Here is a 20,393-nt window from a genome sequence, read left to right on the forward strand (position 1 = left end):
ATGTGGACATGTTTCGTAAACAAAGCTCCTCAACCAATGACAGCGTGTTAAATGTGTCAGGTGACGAAGACGAGCATCAAAACACTTTGCAACAAGCGCTGTTCCGGATTAAAAAAAAACATACTTCGACGTTTCAAATCATTTTCAAATTTGGAACAAGGGCAGATAAAATAATGTTCTTCATGGCAGCTTATCTCTTTAAGGTTCATTAGAAAAACTCAGGTGATTTACTTTGATCCTCTTTTCAAAAAAAATGTCTCTTCAAAACGCATCAACAAAAATTTAAAACTGGAAGACGAGGCTGTAGCTAACTACCTGACGGCAGCCCGATTTGTTGAAATTCGTAGAAATAACGAAGCAGGAGGAAATTACAAGCAAACGCACCGAGCAGCCTCGCAAAATCTGCTCACAGCAGTTTGGGAAGAAAATGGCAGCAGCTGCTGACGACATGTCAACATCCCTACAAAAAATATATCATCAACAAAGAGATGTGGCAAAAAAATAAATAAATAAAGATTTTGTTTAAAGGCCCAAAAAACATGTCAGTTCTAAAAACTGTGAATTTTCTGAGTATTTCTAAAAGTGTTAGGCTTTTAAAAAAATGAATACTAATTTAATGTTTAAAAAGGTTGTGTCACTGAAATAACTGGTTTGTTTTAACTTCAATTTGTTTTATTTCTAGTTCTGCCAAGATGCTGGCAGCCTCGTTTCTGAACCAAGTCACCCAGTAAAGGCTTTCCCCACTTTAACAAGCCGATCCTGGATTACTTGAAACAGACTCAGGCCAGTTATTTGGACAATAAAGCTCCTCTGTCTTCTGGAAGAGCAAACACAACAGACTGCAGTTAGTGTTCAGCACCTGCAGGGACAAGCTGAGTGCCGCTGAGCACCAGTGGAGCTGGGTATAATATGAGATCCAGGTTGAGATTGATGGCCAGGGTTTCTGAGAAGCCAGGCTCTACTTATTTTGTCGGGACACTGAAATAGGCACCTGCTGCTTGGAGCCGTCAACAGAGAGGACTACAGCTCTGTCAGACTGATGGAAAAAAAAATTACTCATATATTTTTTATATTGAAGGATTTATAGCTCAAAAAGAACATCCTGCTCAAACCTGAAAAAACCCAGCTGGTAAATGTCACAGATTTTCAGCTTTAAGATTGAGAGTTTGGACAGTGATGGAGAATGCAAATAAAAAAGAAAAATGGCATCATTATTTTGTATTATTTTAAATATCCTAAGCCTAAAATACTCATAGAAAGTCTGAGCACTTARAGACGTGCTGCTGCTGCCTACCTGGTGAAGTGCTCCTTCGATTTCAACTGGAATGATAAAATCTGCGTTGTTCAGTGGCTGTTGGAATAAAAACAAGTGGATTAAAGAAACATAACAATAACATTATTTTAAATATAAGAAACGTTTTAATGTCGCCTGATGAATTAAAGTTCTGTATCACAGCAAAATTATATAAAACAATAAAAAATGTAATCTTTTGCGCATTTCAGTTCTCCTGAAGTCTCCAGAAAAGCCCAGTGCAAACACAACAAATTTTCAGAGGTGTCACACAAAATCCAGTGAAATAACAACAGCTAAAGGTTTGTTATGCTTTTACCAAGAAATATCTATAAACAATCATGTTTTACTTCAATACTTGTCTTTTTCTTGTAATATGTTGGATGGTATTTTGTAGTGTTGTGTTACTAAAATATAGTTTTATCTAAAATGTGCTCAAATCCATAGAATCAGCACAAATTTTACTCTGTAATTTGACACTTTTAACCTTTTGTAATGCAAAAAAATATCATTTTTTAATGAAAACCAACACATTGGAGGGAAAAACACTGAACATTGTCATTTTAAACACATCCATCCTTCAATCCATTTATTTCGTTCCTCCTATCTGTGGCTGGTTTACAGAGGCAATTTGTTCGGGGGGTGAAATTTAACATGCTTCTCCTGAACGACCTCCAGGGCTTCCTGGGGGATCCTAAGGCATTTCCTGGCCATAGAGGATATATAGTTTCTGTAGAGAGTTCTGTATTTGCTCCAGGGTCTCCTCCCAGTGGGGTGTGCCTGGAAAACCTCCAAATGGAGGCAGCCAAGAAACATCCTAATCAACCACCTCACCTCAGATGAGGAGCGGCAGCTCTGCTGCTTGTCACTTATTGCCCAGCTACCATGTCACTTCCATTCTGTGTGCTAAGAAATAATTTATTAACAGGAAATGTGTTTTACTGAACATTTCATGTTAAGTGTTGCCATTTGGCTTAATGATCTAGCTACTTGTAAATATTGGAGGGTAAGTGTGTCAACTCAACCAGAGTTTGGCAGCTAAAACTTTAGATTATGTTAGTAAATACTGTAGTTTAAAGCAGTGGTTCCCAACTTTTTTAGACTTGAGCCTTTTGTCATACAACTAGTACCCCTTCAGTCAAACGTAGTGATGATTCTCCAAAACTATAATGTACAGCAACTGTTTAATAAATGAAAAATATTTATTTAACCCCATAGAATGTTTAATTCTCAGGCATTTTATTCTCTTCAACTCAAATTAAACATAAAGATAAATACTTTGCACTGAAAGCAAATATGTAATTAAATAAATAAACCAGGTAATGGCAGGTGCAGGAAGCAGCAGCGTTCAAAATACATCAAATACCCCAAATGAGCAAACTCCATGAGATTATACAGGATTCTATTTTGTGTCAATTTCATGATTCTGTTTGCGTTTTTCACATTGTGGAAATCATTGGGCCCTACATATCCCAGTTCAGGGTTTATTTATTGTTTTACACACCTGGGAAAATTTTCCACGTACCCATTGTAATATGCTCGCATACCACAGGAGGTACATGTACCCCTGGTTGGGAATCATTGGTTTAAAGAAGTAAAGTCAGTCCCCTGGTGCTGCACTGTRGTTGCTACTGATTGTATGTGTTTTTAGCCACTGAAGAAAGGTGTGATTGAATGTGAGAAGATGATAAATCACTCAATAGACCTCTGAAAACCTCACCCCCCTCACTTCTCTTTCTTTGTCTCTTTCCTGTCCCTCAACCAGCCAGTCGAGGCAGATGGTCTCCTGTCCTGAGCCTGGTTCTGCTGGAGGTTTCTTCCTGATTAGCAGGGAGTTTTTCCTCTCCACCGTTTGCTCAGGATGGGAGACTGTGATGAAGTGATTCAACGCAGCCTGCTGGTTTCTTCTTTAGATTGTTCGTTTTTATGTACAGTGCCCTGAGACAACGTATGTTGTGACTTGGTGCTATATAAATAAAATAAACTTAAACTTAAACTTCTGAGATCGTGATTGTGGCCTTGGTGTTTAGAATGAAGTAGGTGAAATCCAGAAAATTGTGCACAAACACAAGATCCAAAACAAAAGCTAGAAAACATATTGACAACCCACTGATGCGTTAGAGTCACACGTGAGCTCTCTGGCAGCAATGTACGATCATCTGTCATGTCTTGTTGAAAAAAATAGCCACATGAGCTTGGTAATAATTTGGAAAACCATTGTCACTCAACACAGTCCACCACTGCAATCATAAATGTGGTGTGAAACTTTGTTATGGAAGGTGGAAGCTGTATATCAACTCTGTGTTGAAATGGAAACTTCTTTGGACACGTGCTCGTCTCAAATAGACACAGTGAATGAAGACGTTTTAACTGCTTTTGGGGGAAAACTGGTTGTGAAGTTCATCTGTTATCAGAGCAAAATGTGGTCAGATTTTGGATTTGTATTAAAGGAAACCCTGTGAAATTTCTGAAATCACGTACGCAGTCTGTGTTAAAGTTTGTGGTGGATTCAGCAAGACCATCWGTACTTTATTCTGCACATCTCATGAAAACAGAGTGTGGTCTACATTTGGCCCAGATTAGTCTTCTATTGAGAATCGATCAATAAAGAGAACCGATTCTTAAAAAAGATTTTGTCCACAATCCATCTGTTTCACTGGCTTTCATTTACTCAGCTCCTAAACTGAGTGACCCAATGCTATTCTTAGATTATGTGTCAAAGTGGTAATTTATTAATCTCGTGAGGCTGTTCTTTACACGCAGCTAACGGCAGTATCACGAGATTGTCGACTGAACACAACTGTACATTCATATTCACGTTTAGCCAGTTCTTAATAGTTTTATCAGCTGCAGCAATGAGTGATGAAAAGAGTTCCAGTTTCTGTGTTATATTAAGGACAAAGTTAACAAAGTTTGAGCTTGTTTACACATATCTTGTATCGATATCAGTAACATCTTCTAGGGAAAATCTGAGACCTGAGAAGGACTGCGCACCATGTGGCATTCATTACATAATTTGTCATGAAACAGGAGCCCGTACTTTTGATGATGATATCATCATCAACTCTATGCTACCATAAAAGGAATCAAATTAAATTAAATATATTGAGGTTATTAAAAAATGTCAAATGAGTAGGATATGTTAAAAACATACTCTTATGTAGAATGTTAATACAAATCACTCAGAGTAAAACAACAAGAAAAGCTTCCCCCAAAATTCTATCGCCAAGACAAAAAAAAGGAAAAAGTCCCACTTGTACTCTATTTTAAAACCACCTTGATCTTTATTTTAAGTTAAAACGTTTTTCAAACTGAACTCCACAAATGACTCAAAGTATTCAAGAATAACAAATAGAGTACAGGCTTTTGCGTCCATTGTTTGCCCTAAAACTAATTAACAATTCTGATGGTCAATTTGACAACATAAACAGTATTACTATAGGAGCTACTTTTTATTTAATCTTCACTTCTTTTAGGTGAATCCTTATTTCATGTCCTGTGGATGAAGGTATTTATCATGACTAAAGTCTTAGTCATGATAAAAACCTTCAGCCAACTATTGTCTCTTTTCCACTAGTGCCACTYAGTGTAGTGTCTGTACAGTTCGGTACGGTTCCAAGCCATTTCCATTAGGCCAGATTCTTGGAACCAGCCCCTTTTTAGTACCTACTTCATTGTGGTTCTAAATGGTCCCAGTCGACACCAAAATGTGACATCAGAACACTGTTCGTCACTGATTGGTTAGGGGGTGGAGTCACTGGTTGTGTCTGAGCTGCCTTTACAACAACAACTCAAGGCACCATTTTTCAATTGTAGTTGCGACATTGGTCGTGTTTCCATCCAACTTTAATTTAAATTTTTGGTGAATTTTTAAAATTTCAGAACATATTTGGCAAATGTGTTTCCATCTCTCATTTTGCGCATTAACTCTTTTTTGAAAAAACCCAAAACCACCTCCACCAATCACCCAAAACACACCCACTGGAACTGGACTGGAACACCAATGGGAAAGCACCCAAACCAACCCGTTCCGATACCAACTGTACCGACACTACTCTATGTGGCACTAGTGGAAAGAGTCAAGTTTATTACTATGAAAAGGTACCGGCCAACTTACCTTAAATGAACTATGCACAAGAGTTTCATCCAAATCAATGACTACACAGATCTTCCCGGGATCATCGGATGTCACTTGTGAAAGTAGTGGTTTCACCGGAACCTGAAGACAAAACAGACAGTTGAGACCTGAAGCTCTGATGGAAATAACTTTTACTAGAAAAAAATGAACTAAATAAAAAGCAAAATACCCAGCAGAAGGAATGCATATTGCCTAATCAAATTGTCAACCTACTGGTTACAGGATGACTCTCCTGATCACTCCACCACAGCTGCCCCAGAAAACGATTAAGATGATCTTATACTGAGAAATGACCAAGCTTTGGTCAAATCCGGACACAAAAATAAGRTCACATGCTGTCTCATTCAAAATAGCAAAATCTTGCTCAAAACCCCTTCACGCTCGATTTATGTGTTGACGATTACTCTCAGCTACTACATTCAATCTGAGTAAAATCAAAGTTACAGCCATTTAATCAGCTGATATTTTGAAAACAGATGGACTTGGTTGACTCAAATATGCACAGTATTGGGGATGATTCATGACCACCAAAACATCTAGTTTTAGCTCAGTGTCTGTCAAACTGACATATTACCATTATTGAGCTTAATAAAGTTGATTAATTGCGGTGGTCATTTTGATTTGTGTTGACTCCAAKCTTTTATCAGTTGTAGATGCACATCCAATCTTTACTTGAGCATTTCAATAAAATCTGTTATCTTGTTTAAAAGATATTTTGCAAAAAAACAGACACTCCCACACACAGACAGGGTTAGATTATTAATTGCCTTTACCCTTTTGGCAGGGGTTGTTAACGAAGGCTAATTAAAGTATAACATTAACAGTATGCTGTGGGGGAGCGATTCAGTTCACTCATGAGACTGATTGTGTTGTTTTCCTGAGTGCTTACAAGAAACCCTGGATGTTACAGCTGCTGCCATGTTGATGGAGCATGTACACATCACCGCATCATGTCCACTCCTTCAACAAGTACTCAGTGATCACAGCTTGTTAATGTGACTCTGTTTCTAAAAACAAGCTGGAATGACCCAATGGGCTGCCGGTGACATTTAATGCACGTGTTGGACCGAGCTGCCTTTTGAACAGGGCCAGACACAGATCTTACAGTTATTCCCTCCCCTTTTAGAGAAGAATGAGCAGCTTTGGTCAGGATTTAGTGTTGAAGCTAATCTGTGTGCTGTTACGGCACAGAGGCGTGTGATACCTGTTGTGTTGGTGGAATGCAGTACTCGCATTCGCAGAGCTCAAGGGATTCATCGTCACTCTGCTCCTCATCGGAATCCCTGGTTTGGGTGGTCTCATTAGCGTGCTTTGAAACAACACTGTGGATGATATCCAGAGGAGGGCTTATTTCTGCAGAAATTTCATCTAGCTCACATTCATTGTCACATTGTTCATTGGGTGCTTTTTCCACAACAGTAATTCCAAATCCAACAGATTTGCTCTCCTCTGAGCAGACTTCAGCATCTTGTGACTCAGTCTCTCCCAGAGACGAAAAATTACCCTTATTCTCATGAGATGTATCGTCATCAAGATTTTCAACTCTGTTTTGTTGGTTTGAATGCCTGTCTTTTATAAATCCATTTGGTTTCCCAGACAACTGAATGCTTTTAATCTGGTATCTGTAGTAATCTTCAACATCTTGCTCACAAAACTCTTCACTTTTCCCCTGATCTATGAGTGCGCAATAAGGCTCTAATTCTGAACATGACAGAAAATCATTGTGCCCTGGATCGGGCTTTTCTTTCTCATCTTTTCTGAGATCAGAGTTCATTTCTGTGTCATCTTTAGGAGAAGTGCTGCCAGGAGAATCACGGTTCTTACTAGCAGAGACTTCATCCTCATAAGCATCACCTTCGACTGAGATTTCTTGGGCGTATGGAGCAAACATACTCTCCTCGTTACCAGAGTGCAGACAGACCTCCAGTTTGTTGTCATGAGAGTCAGAAATATGGCCTTCAGACCCAAAAGTTTCATCATTAATAGAGGCTTCATTATCATTTGTGTCCTCATTGTTCTCCATGAACAACGTCTCTGATCCTTTTTCTTCAGTGTCATCTTTGGTTGAACTCGATTCTGATCTTATGGTCCATTCATCAGACTGATTCTCTGAATCATAAGACACATCTCTCTGCTTTGAGTTTTCCTCATCTGTATCAAAAACTGCATCTTCAAAACATGCATCTTCATCACATTCATTTGATTTGAATGCATCTTCAGAATCATCTTCATCATGCACATTGAATTCAGACGCATCTTCTGAATCCACAATATCATCATTTTCATTGAACTCAGATGCGTCTTCTGAATCCATGTTATCGTCATTTTCGTTTAATTCGGATTCTAAATCCACATTATCGTCATTTTCATTTAATTCAGACATTTCTTCTGAATGCACATCATTGTTTTGTATGTTTAATTCAGCTTCATCTTTAGAACACATGTCATTATCATGTTCACCAACGTCTTCTTTTATGTGTTCCAGTTTATATACAGTTTTGTCACGATGCCTCTGCACTTCCTCCTCAAGATGAAGACGGTCGTGAATGTCTCCCCCATCGAAGCAGGAGACATAATTTCTTTTTTGTGCAAATATATGTCCAAAGCAGTCTGGGCTGTCAAACAAATCAACGAAATCCTCAATAACATCAACAGTTGGTATTTTCTTTTGTTCATCATCACTTCTGTTCAAAGTGATTTTAGGTTTTTCTTTGTCGCTCTCTTCTAGAGATTCCCACTGCGTGGGCTCGTCACTTGAGTCTTCCTGAGCTTCTTCATCTGATTCCTCTGAGTCAGAGCAGGGGTCAGAAAGACAAGTCTTAAAGGATTTGGTTTCCACAGAAGAGCCTTCTGAGGAACCGTCGTCCTCAGGGCAGGACTCTACACTGTTCCCAGATTGGCACCATTGGGTTGACTCATACTCACAATCGTCATTTCTAGACAACTCATCTGTTTCAGAAGTTTCTTTAAAGATTTGTTCTTCTGTAATCAAATGCATCTCGCCAACATCACTTTCATAGGGGAYATCAGTGAAATCTGTAATGTCCTCTTCATCACTGAGCTCCCCTTCATTTCGTACAGCTTCATAACTCTCATCATCCTCACCACTGTCATCAGCTGTGTGTCCAGTTGGAGTCTGACACTCATCAAATCCACAGAGTTCTGCAGCACAGTTCAGTGAGTCCACTGAACTAGAGATGTTATGTGGGAAACTTTGCTCCGAGTCCTCTGTTGACCTGTCCTGCTCGGAGTCAACAGAGTCGAAGGAGTCTTGATCCGAGAGCTCATATTGTTGCAGCAACTCCAGCCCATCTGTGCATTCAGGTATAAACACAGACATTCCTGACTGCCCCAAACTGCCACTGTTTCCCTCCAATGTATCCGGATCAAACTCCAAAGACCCTGAGTGTTGATCAGTGGGTTCACATTGCAAAAATAATAGCAGGTGTTCTGGACAGTGTTCACAGCTAGGACTACTTTCGGAAGCTAAGTTATGATTAACACAGAGCTCAGAGGACTTGGACGATTTCAAACACTCACAGTGCTGAGCGCATTCAGCAAACAGTTGGTTTAATCCTTCAGTGTCATCGTTGAGGGTTTGATCTGATGCAATAAATCCATTAGTTGTAGTGTATTCCTTAAAAGTCTGTCCACTGCAATGTGTACATGATTCACTCTCCTCTGTGTTCATGTTGTCACGCTCCAAACAAAGAAGAGGAGGGTCCATTTCTCTGCTGACGCTCTGCTCTGTGTATTCCACAAGGACCTTTATGCTCAGTTCAGTGTTTGTCTTTGAAGCACCGCTCAGACCTGCAGCTTCGGCGTATTTTTCAGCAAGGATGGCTTTGGTAGACAGCTCCCCCTCTCCAGAGATTTTCCCTTGCTCAGAGTTTTCCAGATACATGGCGGAATCCCTTCTCAATCAAGATGGTGGCTCCTGAAAGTCTTTGCTCTGTGCATCAGTTTACACAGAGTCCAACTGGCAGGTAACTGTACAGTCCATCAGGAGAGCAGCTGAGACCGCGACCTGCCGGAGAGAGTACCAGCAACAGGAGCAGCGTGCACACTGAAGTGACAGGTTGTCACAACCAAAACTGAGACTAGCACTTGACTCGACCCTCCCTTTGCCAGACACCATGCAATTTATTTTGGGGGCCTGGAAAGACGTGACAAATAACTTCTGGAATATCAAATCTCTATAAAAGGCTGAACTAAGGCATAAATCTGAAACTGACACCTGAGAGTGTCTCGAGCACTTGATCTCCAAACCATAACTGATAGCAGGCATGTTGTTTTCCCAGAGAACACACAGTTTAACCAGAAGAGTATTGTCAGTTATCCAAAACTACTGTGTAAGTGATCAGTCATTGGTTTTACAACCACTCACACTTGTGTCTTACATTCTGTTCTGCATTGTAGACATTCTCATATGTTTTCAGTGCATTTTTAAATTTATAAAGGGCCACAACTTTAAACTATCTTCTGCCATTTTCTTTGACGTGATTCTACATCTAGTTGTTCTTAGATGCCACTGCAGCAGTCTTCAGGTCAAACATGCACCCTTAAAGCRTTTGTATCATTTCCACCCTTCTGGTAGCTCCTTGATTGATGTCTGAACATGGAGTACTTTTCAGCACAGCCATACGTTACAGTCCAGCAAGAGACGCTTCATGTGTTTCATGCATCAAATGACTGACGATCGTGCTGACCACATGCTGTTCAGAATAGGACGGGAGGAGTAGCTGAACACCAGTATCGATTTAAAATACTGAAAGATGAGCCTACTTTTGACAAAGACACTTTTTTAAACCAAAAGGGGGCGGGGTTATTTTTGACCAAAGGAGTCTCTTAGTCTGAGTCTGAGACTGAGACGGCAGGAAAGCCTGTTGAGAATGTTCGTGTCGTAAAGCATCTTTCAGTCCAAAAATCTTTAAGCAAATCTATAAAAACATTGATGAGCAGAAAGCAAATAGAATTTATTAATTTTAATCGTGATTCTTTCTGATTATTTATTTATTTATTGGCTACCAGAAAATGTTGAAAAGATTGGAAAATCCTGGTTTACATTTCAGTCCAGATATAGCCACGTGGTGACAGGCTGATTCATGTGGGGATTACTTTTAAGAATTTATTTAACTTGGCTACAAAATGCAAAGAAAAAGTTAAAGAAGAGTAATGAAACTGTGAAGAATCACCAAAATCACTTCGGTTATTTCTGTAGGTGAACAAATGCATGCAGCTGGCACTTGGTCATAAACAATAACTTATAGACACATTACCCTTTGAAATGAGTAAAAACTGTGCTTTGTCCAGTCTTCGTGGTTTTGCAGAAGTAAAAACTTCAAACTTTAAAATCTCTTTCTTTAAAATGTAATCATTYTGAGCTTGCTATAACAGGTAAGACATTGATTCGAATAACCTTCCTACAAAACCCCACTTCAAAAGATGTGAACTACTACTTTATTGTCAATTTAGCAATATATCTAAATGAACATTTTAAAACCTTGTTTCTTAAGCACTGAGGATTTTATTTTTTGTTTTATTTTTTTCAAAATTCACAACCTCCTAAGTAATACTGGAAAATTCCACCTGCTTCAGTTGCAGATATCAGATTTGCCAACTGGCATATCTGAAATTTATTGCTTACTACATTACCTTTTGCAACATGTTTGCCAACATCCTGAACACAAGTAGGAACAGCTCCTGGCACAAACCAGAAAACATCCCATCAGCTGGTGTCCAAGTGATGAAAGCCAGCATTTACAAAGAAAGAAAAAAAAAGCTTTGACAAATTAGGTGGCCTTTGATGGCCAGTCAGAGCTGTCAGCTGAGGCATTAGTGTGCCGCTCACGCTGCACTAAACGTCTTTCATCTGGGCGAGCTCCACTGTGTGTCTTAATCTTGTCTGCCTATTTTGTGTGAGGAGAGTAGAAACAAGTGATTGGCGATGTCCAACAAACAATAGATGCTAATTTTTTGTGTGAATAAAACTAAAAGTGTGAATATTGAAGGTAAAACACAACATTAATTCCATATGTTTCAGTTTGATATTAGTTTTTGATCTTTAAATGACCACAAATAAACAAACAAAACCATCCTCACAATGAACTTTACTAATCTCTACATAAGGCCTAATTTTAGTCTGACCTACATTCAAGTCATATTCCCTGTGGCTTTATTGTGTTGATGAGCTCTTTCAGACCTGCAGGAGTAAAGGGCGGTTCTTATGGACAGGCCATGCTGTCCCAGTTCTGAGAGGAAAGAAGTTTTGGTGCATCATGTGTGTGATAGGAAACAGGCAGGTGAAGCTTGTAGCTCGTTACAAAACATCATGATGCCCAGTGCAATGCTTCATCTCTTACAACACGTCACAGTGCTTAAAATAGCCTGTCACAGGAGCTGCTCAAAGAGGCTAATGATTAGATTCTATATTACATATGAATGTGTAGAGCAGTGTACTGAGCCATAAAAAGTTACAAAGTCTTATACAGCAGGGACATCTCACATTACATAGTTGTTCTGCTTGCAGTGATCCAGTCTGCATGTGCTGCTATTTTCAAATTAACAATGAATTCTATGTAAAGAACTACATGATGTATTTTGCTGGCAGAATAAAAATGTGTAAAATAACCTTAAACTGTCAAGTCCAAAGGCTTTGTTAAAAAGGCAAACTGTAATTTGTGTACAATTTGTTGAAACAACAGACATTTACCAACAATTAGACATAGTGATCAAAGTAGCATTTACAAAACCAGCACTGCAGTCCCTRCTGCATGGCACTAATGTGGCTAAAACCAGTGTGGGAACCTGACCCGTGTCTACGTACCTCCTCGATACATTGGAATGCAGAAGTTAGCAACACTAAAAAAGCAATGAAATATGGCTGTGCAAAATAAGACGGCAAAGTCCTTTTAACACATGCCTGTCAGAAACTTGTGCTAATCTTGTCTAGACCACTTTAACATGACCTGCATTGGCATATGGAAGACTAAACACATTACAGAGCTTAAATACAACCCAGAATTCATTGAGTCTTTCCAAACTAAAGCTTGTAGAGCAGAAACACATTTTGACTGATCAGCTTCTTGCCACATGAGTATCCTGATCTGATTGCAGGTGACTCATCTGTAAAGAACGCCCAACTAGAGACAACTGTTTCGCACTTGTCTAGCACTTCTCATGGATCCCGTCGCCTGGAATCATGTTTAAAGAGCAATAAAAGATTTCCAAATGCGTTTAAGCACAGTTCTTCTGCACCACATTCTCTCGTCAACTCTCAATTGTCCACGTTTGTACTATAACTAGGTAGCAGAAAAGTAAGACGGAAACTCTACAGCAACAATCCTCACACGTTCCTGTCTAAGGTTCTCAGAGACTGATAATGAGGTTACAGCATTTCCAGGAGGAAGCAACGACCTTGTGACACATGTTTTAGCTTACGTAGCTGAAAGCGGGTTTATCTGGAACCCTTTTCATGCAACACAGGCCCCCCTGTGCCTGCTGCTTCTGTTCCTATCCAGGTGCAGAACAAACGAAGAACTCATACGACTGACTTTCTGCCACTCAGACACCTGATAGTCCTAATAGCACGACAACTCTCCTCACACCCCTCTTGGCAAATTCACAGGGGCAAAGCCGCTCTTGGGTCATTTTAGACCAAGGTTGTCTGAATCTGAAAAAAATAATCAGACTGCCTGAAGTTAATTCTTGATCATTCTATTTTTGGTGACCAAATGTTATTGATAGATGTAGAAACATTTTCTTTATCTGTGGCCCCTCACTTCTAGATCAGAGCCACACTTTGGACTCGTGACATCTTGGTGTGTGTAAGCTGAGAGCTTGCAGGAACGGGGTTGGACTGTACTGCCACCATGTGGCAAATCTTTGGAAGAAATCAAGTTTCCCTAAGACTTTCTCTAGGTTCTGCACCATCTATCTTTCTTCAAATCTGACCTTTTTTCCTTATCCTGCTGATGAAAATCATCCCCACAGCCTGATTCTGTCACCACCATGCTTCACTTTGTAGATGGTGTTCTTAGAATGGTGGAAGGTGTTAGGTTTGTGTCAAACATATTTATGTCGCCACTGTACAGAGACTAGCATATATCTCAGTCACAGTTATGGCTTTACATAATTTAAATCATATCTATCAGACATTATCAGTGTGCTTTCTTCTCAAATACCAAAATTAAATATGGTGTTCCTCAGGGTCCTGGACTTGGTCCAATTTTGTTTTGCATGCATGCTAATGGAATTATGACACATTTCATCAAATTTGATAAATGTAGATGAAATGTTTACATCTTATAGGCAGGCAGACCTTGTTTTGAACCTAAAAATGCCACATTGATTCAGTATATTTTGTTTCCTTTATTTGTCAGAACCTTAACATCGGTCATGCTGTTTCCATGCCAGACCCAGAAATTTCACAAATGAAAAGCTGAAGCTGTAGCCAACACACTCACTCAATAAATGGACAACTTTAGCAAAACACGCACACGCGAAGCCGTCACAGTCAAAATAAAGAAGTCAATCATTTAACTATTTTTTTCTCTCAAACTTCCATCATGAGGCACTGCAATACATTCACAAAAAATGATCTGGTTTTAATACAAAATGTGGAGAAACCCTGTTTTCTGCTTACAAACATCTGTCATTTCAGTTTTTATTTATTTATTTATTCCATGAACTGCAGACATTTATCATTCAATGCAATGTTTGCACTTGCATGCTTTTCTTGCATGATTTTATTCAGGCTGAATGTAATTTCCTCTACAATAAGTTAGGCTGCATAGAAAAAAACAAATGACTACTCTGAAAACAAAATAAGCTGCAGACAAAGGGCAAGAATTTATTTAGCAAAAGCCTTATAGTAATGATAAACAAAACTAGTTTCTACTAGTTTCAGCCAGTGCACATATTGATTTAAACAAGTCACATTTTTAATGTACGATGCAACTTTACATCACCCAAAAAAAGACTCAGCAGCCACCAACTTTTGATTTCTTAAATTGATTGTATTATTTGTTAAATGACTTCAAATGTGCAAATATGTGCTTGATATTAACGTGTCAGAAATAACATGCTGCTCTGAAAGATAAACATGCCTTCAAGAAGGAAGGAAGTATTCATAAAAGAGTTTATGTAAAGAGTAAAATAGCTGATTTAAAATCAGTTTAATATTGGCGTCAATTTGATATTTGAAATATGACAGAAAAGATTTAGGTGATCTTGTGTATTTACTGAGGATCATTTTCTTTTGATCTGGCAAAGACATGATTCATTATTTTATCTATTTATGCAACTTATTAATTCTTCTGTCGAGACCATTTAAAAGAAGGAAATGTTGCAATCTCCCTATGTTAATGATTTAACTTAACATGCAGTCATAAAGTATTTAATTAGGAGAATAAATGTTTTGTTAAAATGGAACATTACAGTTTGCCTGTTTGAAAACTGCATCTTAGCAAAAAATAAATAAAAAAATAAAAATAATAATTATGAAAGCAACTTCCATTTTGAAAGCAGTAGCTTTTTAGGTTGAAAATGATGACTAAAATAAAAACTCTGTGTCTTTTCATCGTTTTTTTGCTGACTGCTGCTCATTAAGGGCACTTAGTGGCACCCCCAGCTTCTCCAGTGAGTTTGAAAAGCGATTCACTAATTGCCTTAAAAACTAAACAATTTAATAAGAATCTTCTGCATGCATGTTTGGTATTGATATTAAAAACATGTGAAGCTCCTTCTCTGAAAGACTGTAAATGTATGTGTGGCACTGGTTTGGATGAAGAAGCTTAGCTTAGAAACTAGCTTTTCTTCCAGTCTGTGTGAGCCCTGCAGGGAAATGTTTGTGCTGTCATCCTCACTGTTGGAGGAAAGAGTTTTTAATGGAAGCTCAAAGATGGGGATCTAATCGCAAATCTAAAAACAACAATTTCTGTACTCTGAAGATTTAGACAGTCATTGGAATAAAGGGATGCCTACATCATTCTTTTCTAATAGCCCTTGTAAAAAAGCCACTTATGAATCTTGTAAACTTAGTTTATATATATATATATATTTAAAATAAATCAAGAGGAAAATAGAAATCCTTTCTTGAACTGCTACAGTCTGGACAATCACTGAGCTGCTACAGCTATTTAAGAGCACATGTAGCACTGAGGACAACTATCTGAACAATATCAAACATTTCAGGTTGCTGGGGAGCAGAATTAGTCATAACTGACTGATATAGATAGACCAGGTTAGATAAAGTTATTTTAATGTCACAAGCATGAAATTTGTACTTTAAATTTGGTAGTGGACATTGTTTTGGATTCAGTTTAACTCAGTCACTCAGTATTTTCTACCTCACCTGATGTTATTTACATTAACACTCAAAGAAATCCACTTTAGACTTGTTATAGCTGGTTGCTTTTGTTGTCTCATCAGAAAAAAAGGTGATAAACAAAAAAATCTAAAATAGAGACAGAGTTGCAAACCTTGAGGTATTAACTTGAGGACAGGATTCYCCCATGTATGAAGAAAGTTCATACTATAAAATACAGTCAGCTCTTTGAAAGTTCATTTTTGTCTGAAAACGATTCTTTAGGTTTCGTTTGGAACCAGAGGACAGGATCGATGCTCCTGTTGATCACAATTGCTGCTGGTTTTTGTGAGTAAAGTTTTTTTAAATGAACAAGCTTCTGGTCCAAAGTCTTGTCTTGCTCTGGGGATGTTCCCTGCCTCACCCGAGAAGTCCTGCCAACTGATGTCTGGAAGCCTGTTTTCACTGGGTGACAGGTGTGGAGGGTGACATTGGCACAGTTGGCGTAGTGGGACTGGTGGGAGTCTGTGGCGAGCTCTGATAGGACCGAAGGAGGACTTTGTGCTTGGTGGCCACCTCCTCTCGCCTGCGCTGCTGGTCGGACAAGAATTCCTTGAGACGGGTTGTTGTAAAGGTGAGAGTCTGCCGACGAAGGCGCATCAGGTACGCATCCTGTAACCAGGTGTGGCTGAAGCAATCTTTGATGGACGGGCGGGTCCTGGTGAAGAAAAAGAACCAAAATATTCAAAGATTTAAAAGTTTTCCAAAGTAAAGTTTGGATTGATTTGTTCATTGTTCAGAAATAAGGTCTTCAGTTGTCTCTTCTGTGAGCGGATGCTTAGCTTGATTCCACTATAAGAAAACCTTTCTGATTTTCCAACTTTGCTGTTTTCTGAAAGTAAGATGCTGAATATATAACCTTCCAAAAAGAAAAAGAAAAGTACAAACCCAGTGTTCAGCTTACCAAGGGTAGCTACAGAGGATCTTTTTCAGGAAGAGCGAGGCACTTTGGGACACATTCTGATAGAGTTTAGAGAGGTCGAACTTTGTTGCCAAGATCCTGGCTTCAGTCTCCTGAGGATCATTTTCCATAAAAGGCGACCTGCCGCTCAACCTGGAAAACCAGGAAAAACAGAGTGTCTCATTTCAAACAGTCTGTGAGAGCTCTCAGTTCAGTCGTTAACTATGAACAACAGCCATGCTATGACAGAAGGGTTGAAAATCAACCTGTATTATCTGAAAGGAGAGTGATCATGTTCAGTAATTGTCTGTGTGTGTTCATGTGTTTGTCTGTTTGCAAAATATCTTGTGAAAAAGTGAACAGATTCTGTGACGATTATAGATAAATAATTTCAGTCAGCCCAAATAAAAATGCCAACCCCAGCTAAATGAATGTAGCCAATCCAAAAGTGGCTATAACTCAGTTAATTTTAAAAATGCTGAGCTAAAATCTGATGTGGTAGTAGTTGAGAGTCATCCCCAACACATATTCCAAGCACATATCAAGCAAAAATTTTGTTTAAAAACTTTGGTAATACCAATACTTTAAAGTAATACTAGCTTCATTTAAAGCCATTTTTTAGAACAAAAGGATTTCCCRTTTAAAGAGGACTTAGAAGGGAAGCTATAGCAGAACTCACATGATGAAAGTCAGCACACCCACACTCCAGATGTCAGCTGGWGGACCAACAACATCCCCTTTCAACATCTCTGGAGCTATAAAGACAAAAAGGCAAATGCATTTGTTCTTTTTTTAACACTCTCAAAAACATTTTTGCATCACATTCATATGACTKCATTACTTTTATTGTATAATCTTGAAGCATTTTGTGTAAAAAATTTAATTTACAACACTACTCCTTTTATTTTCAAAGAGTATGTGCATACATACAGTTAATAATATGTAATTTGACTGAACACAAACAAAGCTCTTACACATGTACTCTAGTGTTCCAATCGGAGGGCTGAATTGCTTGAGGAAGAGGGGGTTGAATGTCTGAGCACTTCCAAAGTCTATAATCTTGATAAGGTTCATGTGAGTTACAATGATATTTTCTGGCTTGATATCCAGATGCAGGATGCGCCGAGCATGGAGGTAGTCCAGACCCTGAAGGATCTGAACAATATAAGCCACCACATCRTCCTCTGAGTAACGGAACCTGAAAGACACAGGAAAGCATCTTGTTAAATTACTCCAACTGGCAAAGTAATCACTCATATTTGTCTTTGAAGATAACAGCATCCRCCAAGACYTTTCTGACTAGGAACCAGTTTGTCACCTCTCAATCAGGCTGTGGAGCAGCTCCTTCCCACTGCAGTATTCAGAGATGAGCACTAGGTAGCGTGGCGTGACGTAGGCCTCATGCAGAGCCATGATTCTGTCGTGATGAAGGGACTTGAGGATGTCGTACTCCTGAAGCACTGCTTGCTTGCTGTCTGCCTCATACGGCACAATCTTAGCCATAAAGAGATTACCTGTGGCATTCTCACGGCACTCACGGATCACACCAAACCGACCTCTGTGTGAGAAAGAAATGCTATACAATTACCTGAGGGGGGAGAACAGAAAATGCTAGACAGTTTTTAGTGAGCTGAAGACAACTGTCTTCTTGTAAGTGGTACAACAGCTTTAAAACATCAACACTGAATACCTGGCTTTCTCATCCATAAAAGTATAGGGTTTCTGTGGAACCCCCTGGCGCAGGGATCCCTCCCCAGGCTTGCCCAGTGGTGTCCTGCGTCCTGAAGGCGTTATACGTCCAGTTGGGGTGACCCGTCCAGACGGTGTGCTCCGGCTGTCCCCTCCCTGTAAAACTGGTGTCAAGCTCTGCACCACAACAACAGGGGGGGAAAGGGTCRCAGGTGTGACTGGGGAGACTGTGGTTGTTGGGGGCGGAGCAGATTGAGAAGGCGTCGTTGCACGAGCTGACACATTTGGGACATACATCGGCACAGATGAAATAGGTTTCCCGATGGTAGGAGCGGATGTTGGARTGGGGGAAAGGGGTTCGTTGGAAGTGAGTGCTGGACTGTGAGGTTTGGGTGGAACAACGGGCGGAGGAGTCAGCTTCACCTGAGGTTTACTCACACTGATGCTAATCGTGGTCTTGGCTTTTGATGTTGTGACTGGGGCAGTGGTGAYGGTCTGAACGGGAGCTTGTTCAGCAGAAGTCGGGCTTGCTGGCACTGTTACCGCAGATTGACTGGCGCTGACTGGCTTAATGTTTACTGGGGAGACAGACTTTACAGAGGAGAGAGGAGCCGAAGCTGATGGAGGGGCAGGTTGGATAGTTGTTGCTGTTTTACTAGCAGCTGGTTTAATGGGAGGCACTTTCATGGATGACATCAATACAACAGGGGGAGGAGGACCAGTAGCAGGAACAGTCTTGACCACCACCCCGGCACTGGCTTTAACTGGTTCTAATAGACAAAAAATTATAGGAAATATGCATCTGAGAGACGTGTTATTCAGTAAAGATTATAATACCACACAGTGCTGTTGTAAAGTAGAATACATTTTTGTCACCTTACAGAAAGCATACCCATCATATTTAAAATATAACTTATAATGGTTAGAAAATTCCTGGTCTGAGACTTTCAAAAAAACTGCACTGACAGAGTACACACCTGTAGATTCCAATCTCACAACCTCTGACAGGTTGCTGTAAGGACCCTGACCAGCTTTGTTGACACATGCCACCCTAAACCTGAAAGCGCCCCCTGCTGGCAGGTCAGTCACATTGTAATAACAGTCTGCCACTCCTGTTGCCACAATTAGCCAGTTGTTTTCACCTAAAACAAAGTGGATGAAACATGAGTATTGATTTTGTTGTAAAATAGGAGTACAATTCCCCAAGGATGCTTTTGGAGATATATTAATTTGTGGTCATTTGAAAGAAACAAAACTGTCAGTAATAGAGCTGCGTACCTTCTGTCTTTCTCTCCAGAGAGTATGTACATGGGGCCATTGTGTCTGAGGGCCTCCACAGCACCAAAGCTGTGTTGTTATACTTTTGAGGGATTTCTGGCGTACCAGGACGATTGGGCAGACCTGTAAAACATATATTGCTATTATCAGTTCATACAAGCATATTTGTTCAGTAACAAATAGTAAACGCTTTGTCATGTTTAAACTTACGAGCGAGCGATATAGTGCAAGAGCTGGACACGGAGGCCAAGGGGTTTGTAGCTACACATTCATAAATCCCTGCATCTTTTTTTGTGGTGTGCATGATCATCAGCAGCTGCCGGCCATCAGGGCAGGAAATCATATTCATCCTGGCATCAATCTCCAGGGGTTTCTTGTCTGAGAGAAGTAATGAGAATGCTTTTTGTATATAAGCTCTACTACTGTTAGGTCATATTGCCTTTTTTAAGGTTCTACCTTTCAACCAGGTGACATGTGGGTGGGGGCTTCCTGCGGGCAAACAGCTGAGTGTGACTGGATCGCCCTCCAGAAGAACATGATCCCTTAACTTGATGTGAAATACTGGAGGAAAGTCTGACAAACAACACCAATTAAATTACATTTACAACCCTAATTCCAGTGAAATTGAGGTGTTGTGTGTGTGTGTGTGCGTGCGTGCGTGCGTGCGTGTGTGTGTGTCTTTATTTATGTTTTACACAATGTCCCAACTTCATTGGAATTAGGGTTGTAT

At 39.7% G+C, this 20,393-nt stretch overlaps 2 protein-coding genes across 3 annotated transcripts in view; both read right to left on the reverse strand.

Moving 5' to 3' along the window:
- LOC106522279 (protein PFC0760c) overlaps window positions 1-9,483 on the reverse strand; it is a 12,179-nt gene extending 2,696 nt beyond the window's left edge. Inside the window, exons 1-3 of the mRNA XM_014015243.1 lie at window positions 6,634-9,483; window positions 5,409-5,510; window positions 1,295-1,351 (exon numbers count right to left, since the gene is read on the reverse strand). Of these exons, the coding sequence (XP_013870697.1) occupies window positions 1,295-1,351; window positions 5,409-5,510; window positions 6,634-9,333 (2,859 nt within the window). The 5' untranslated portion in view covers window positions 9,334-9,483. The remainder of the gene's footprint in view (window positions 1-1,294; window positions 1,352-5,408; window positions 5,511-6,633) is intronic.
- Window positions 9,484-13,779: 4,296 nt separating this feature from the next.
- Window positions 13,780-20,393, reverse strand: part of spegb (striated muscle enriched protein kinase b) — a 40,158-nt gene continuing 33,544 nt past the window's right edge. For both annotated transcript variants that reach the window (XM_014015245.1, XM_014015244.1), the window contains 10 exons: window positions 20,120-20,236; window positions 19,874-20,041; window positions 19,664-19,786; window positions 19,363-19,527; window positions 18,387-19,155; window positions 18,015-18,254; window positions 17,671-17,894; window positions 17,376-17,451; window positions 16,700-16,849; window positions 13,780-16,453 (listed from right to left, as the gene is read on the reverse strand). In XM_014015245.1, the coding sequence (XP_013870699.1) occupies window positions 16,198-16,453; window positions 16,700-16,849; window positions 17,376-17,451; window positions 17,671-17,894; window positions 18,015-18,254; window positions 18,387-19,155; window positions 19,363-19,527; window positions 19,664-19,786; window positions 19,874-20,041; window positions 20,120-20,236 (2,288 nt within the window). In that variant the 3' untranslated portion in view covers window positions 13,780-16,197. The remainder of the gene's footprint in view (window positions 16,454-16,699; window positions 16,850-17,375; window positions 17,452-17,670; window positions 17,895-18,014; window positions 18,255-18,386; window positions 19,156-19,362; window positions 19,528-19,663; window positions 19,787-19,873; window positions 20,042-20,119; window positions 20,237-20,393) is intronic.

The sequence above is a fragment of the Austrofundulus limnaeus genome, unplaced genomic scaffold (genome assembly GCF_001266775.1).
Source record: "Austrofundulus limnaeus strain Quisiro unplaced genomic scaffold, Austrofundulus_limnaeus-1.0 Scaffold125, whole genome shotgun sequence".
Taxonomy (NCBI): Eukaryota; Metazoa; Chordata; class Actinopteri; order Cyprinodontiformes; family Rivulidae; genus Austrofundulus; species Austrofundulus limnaeus.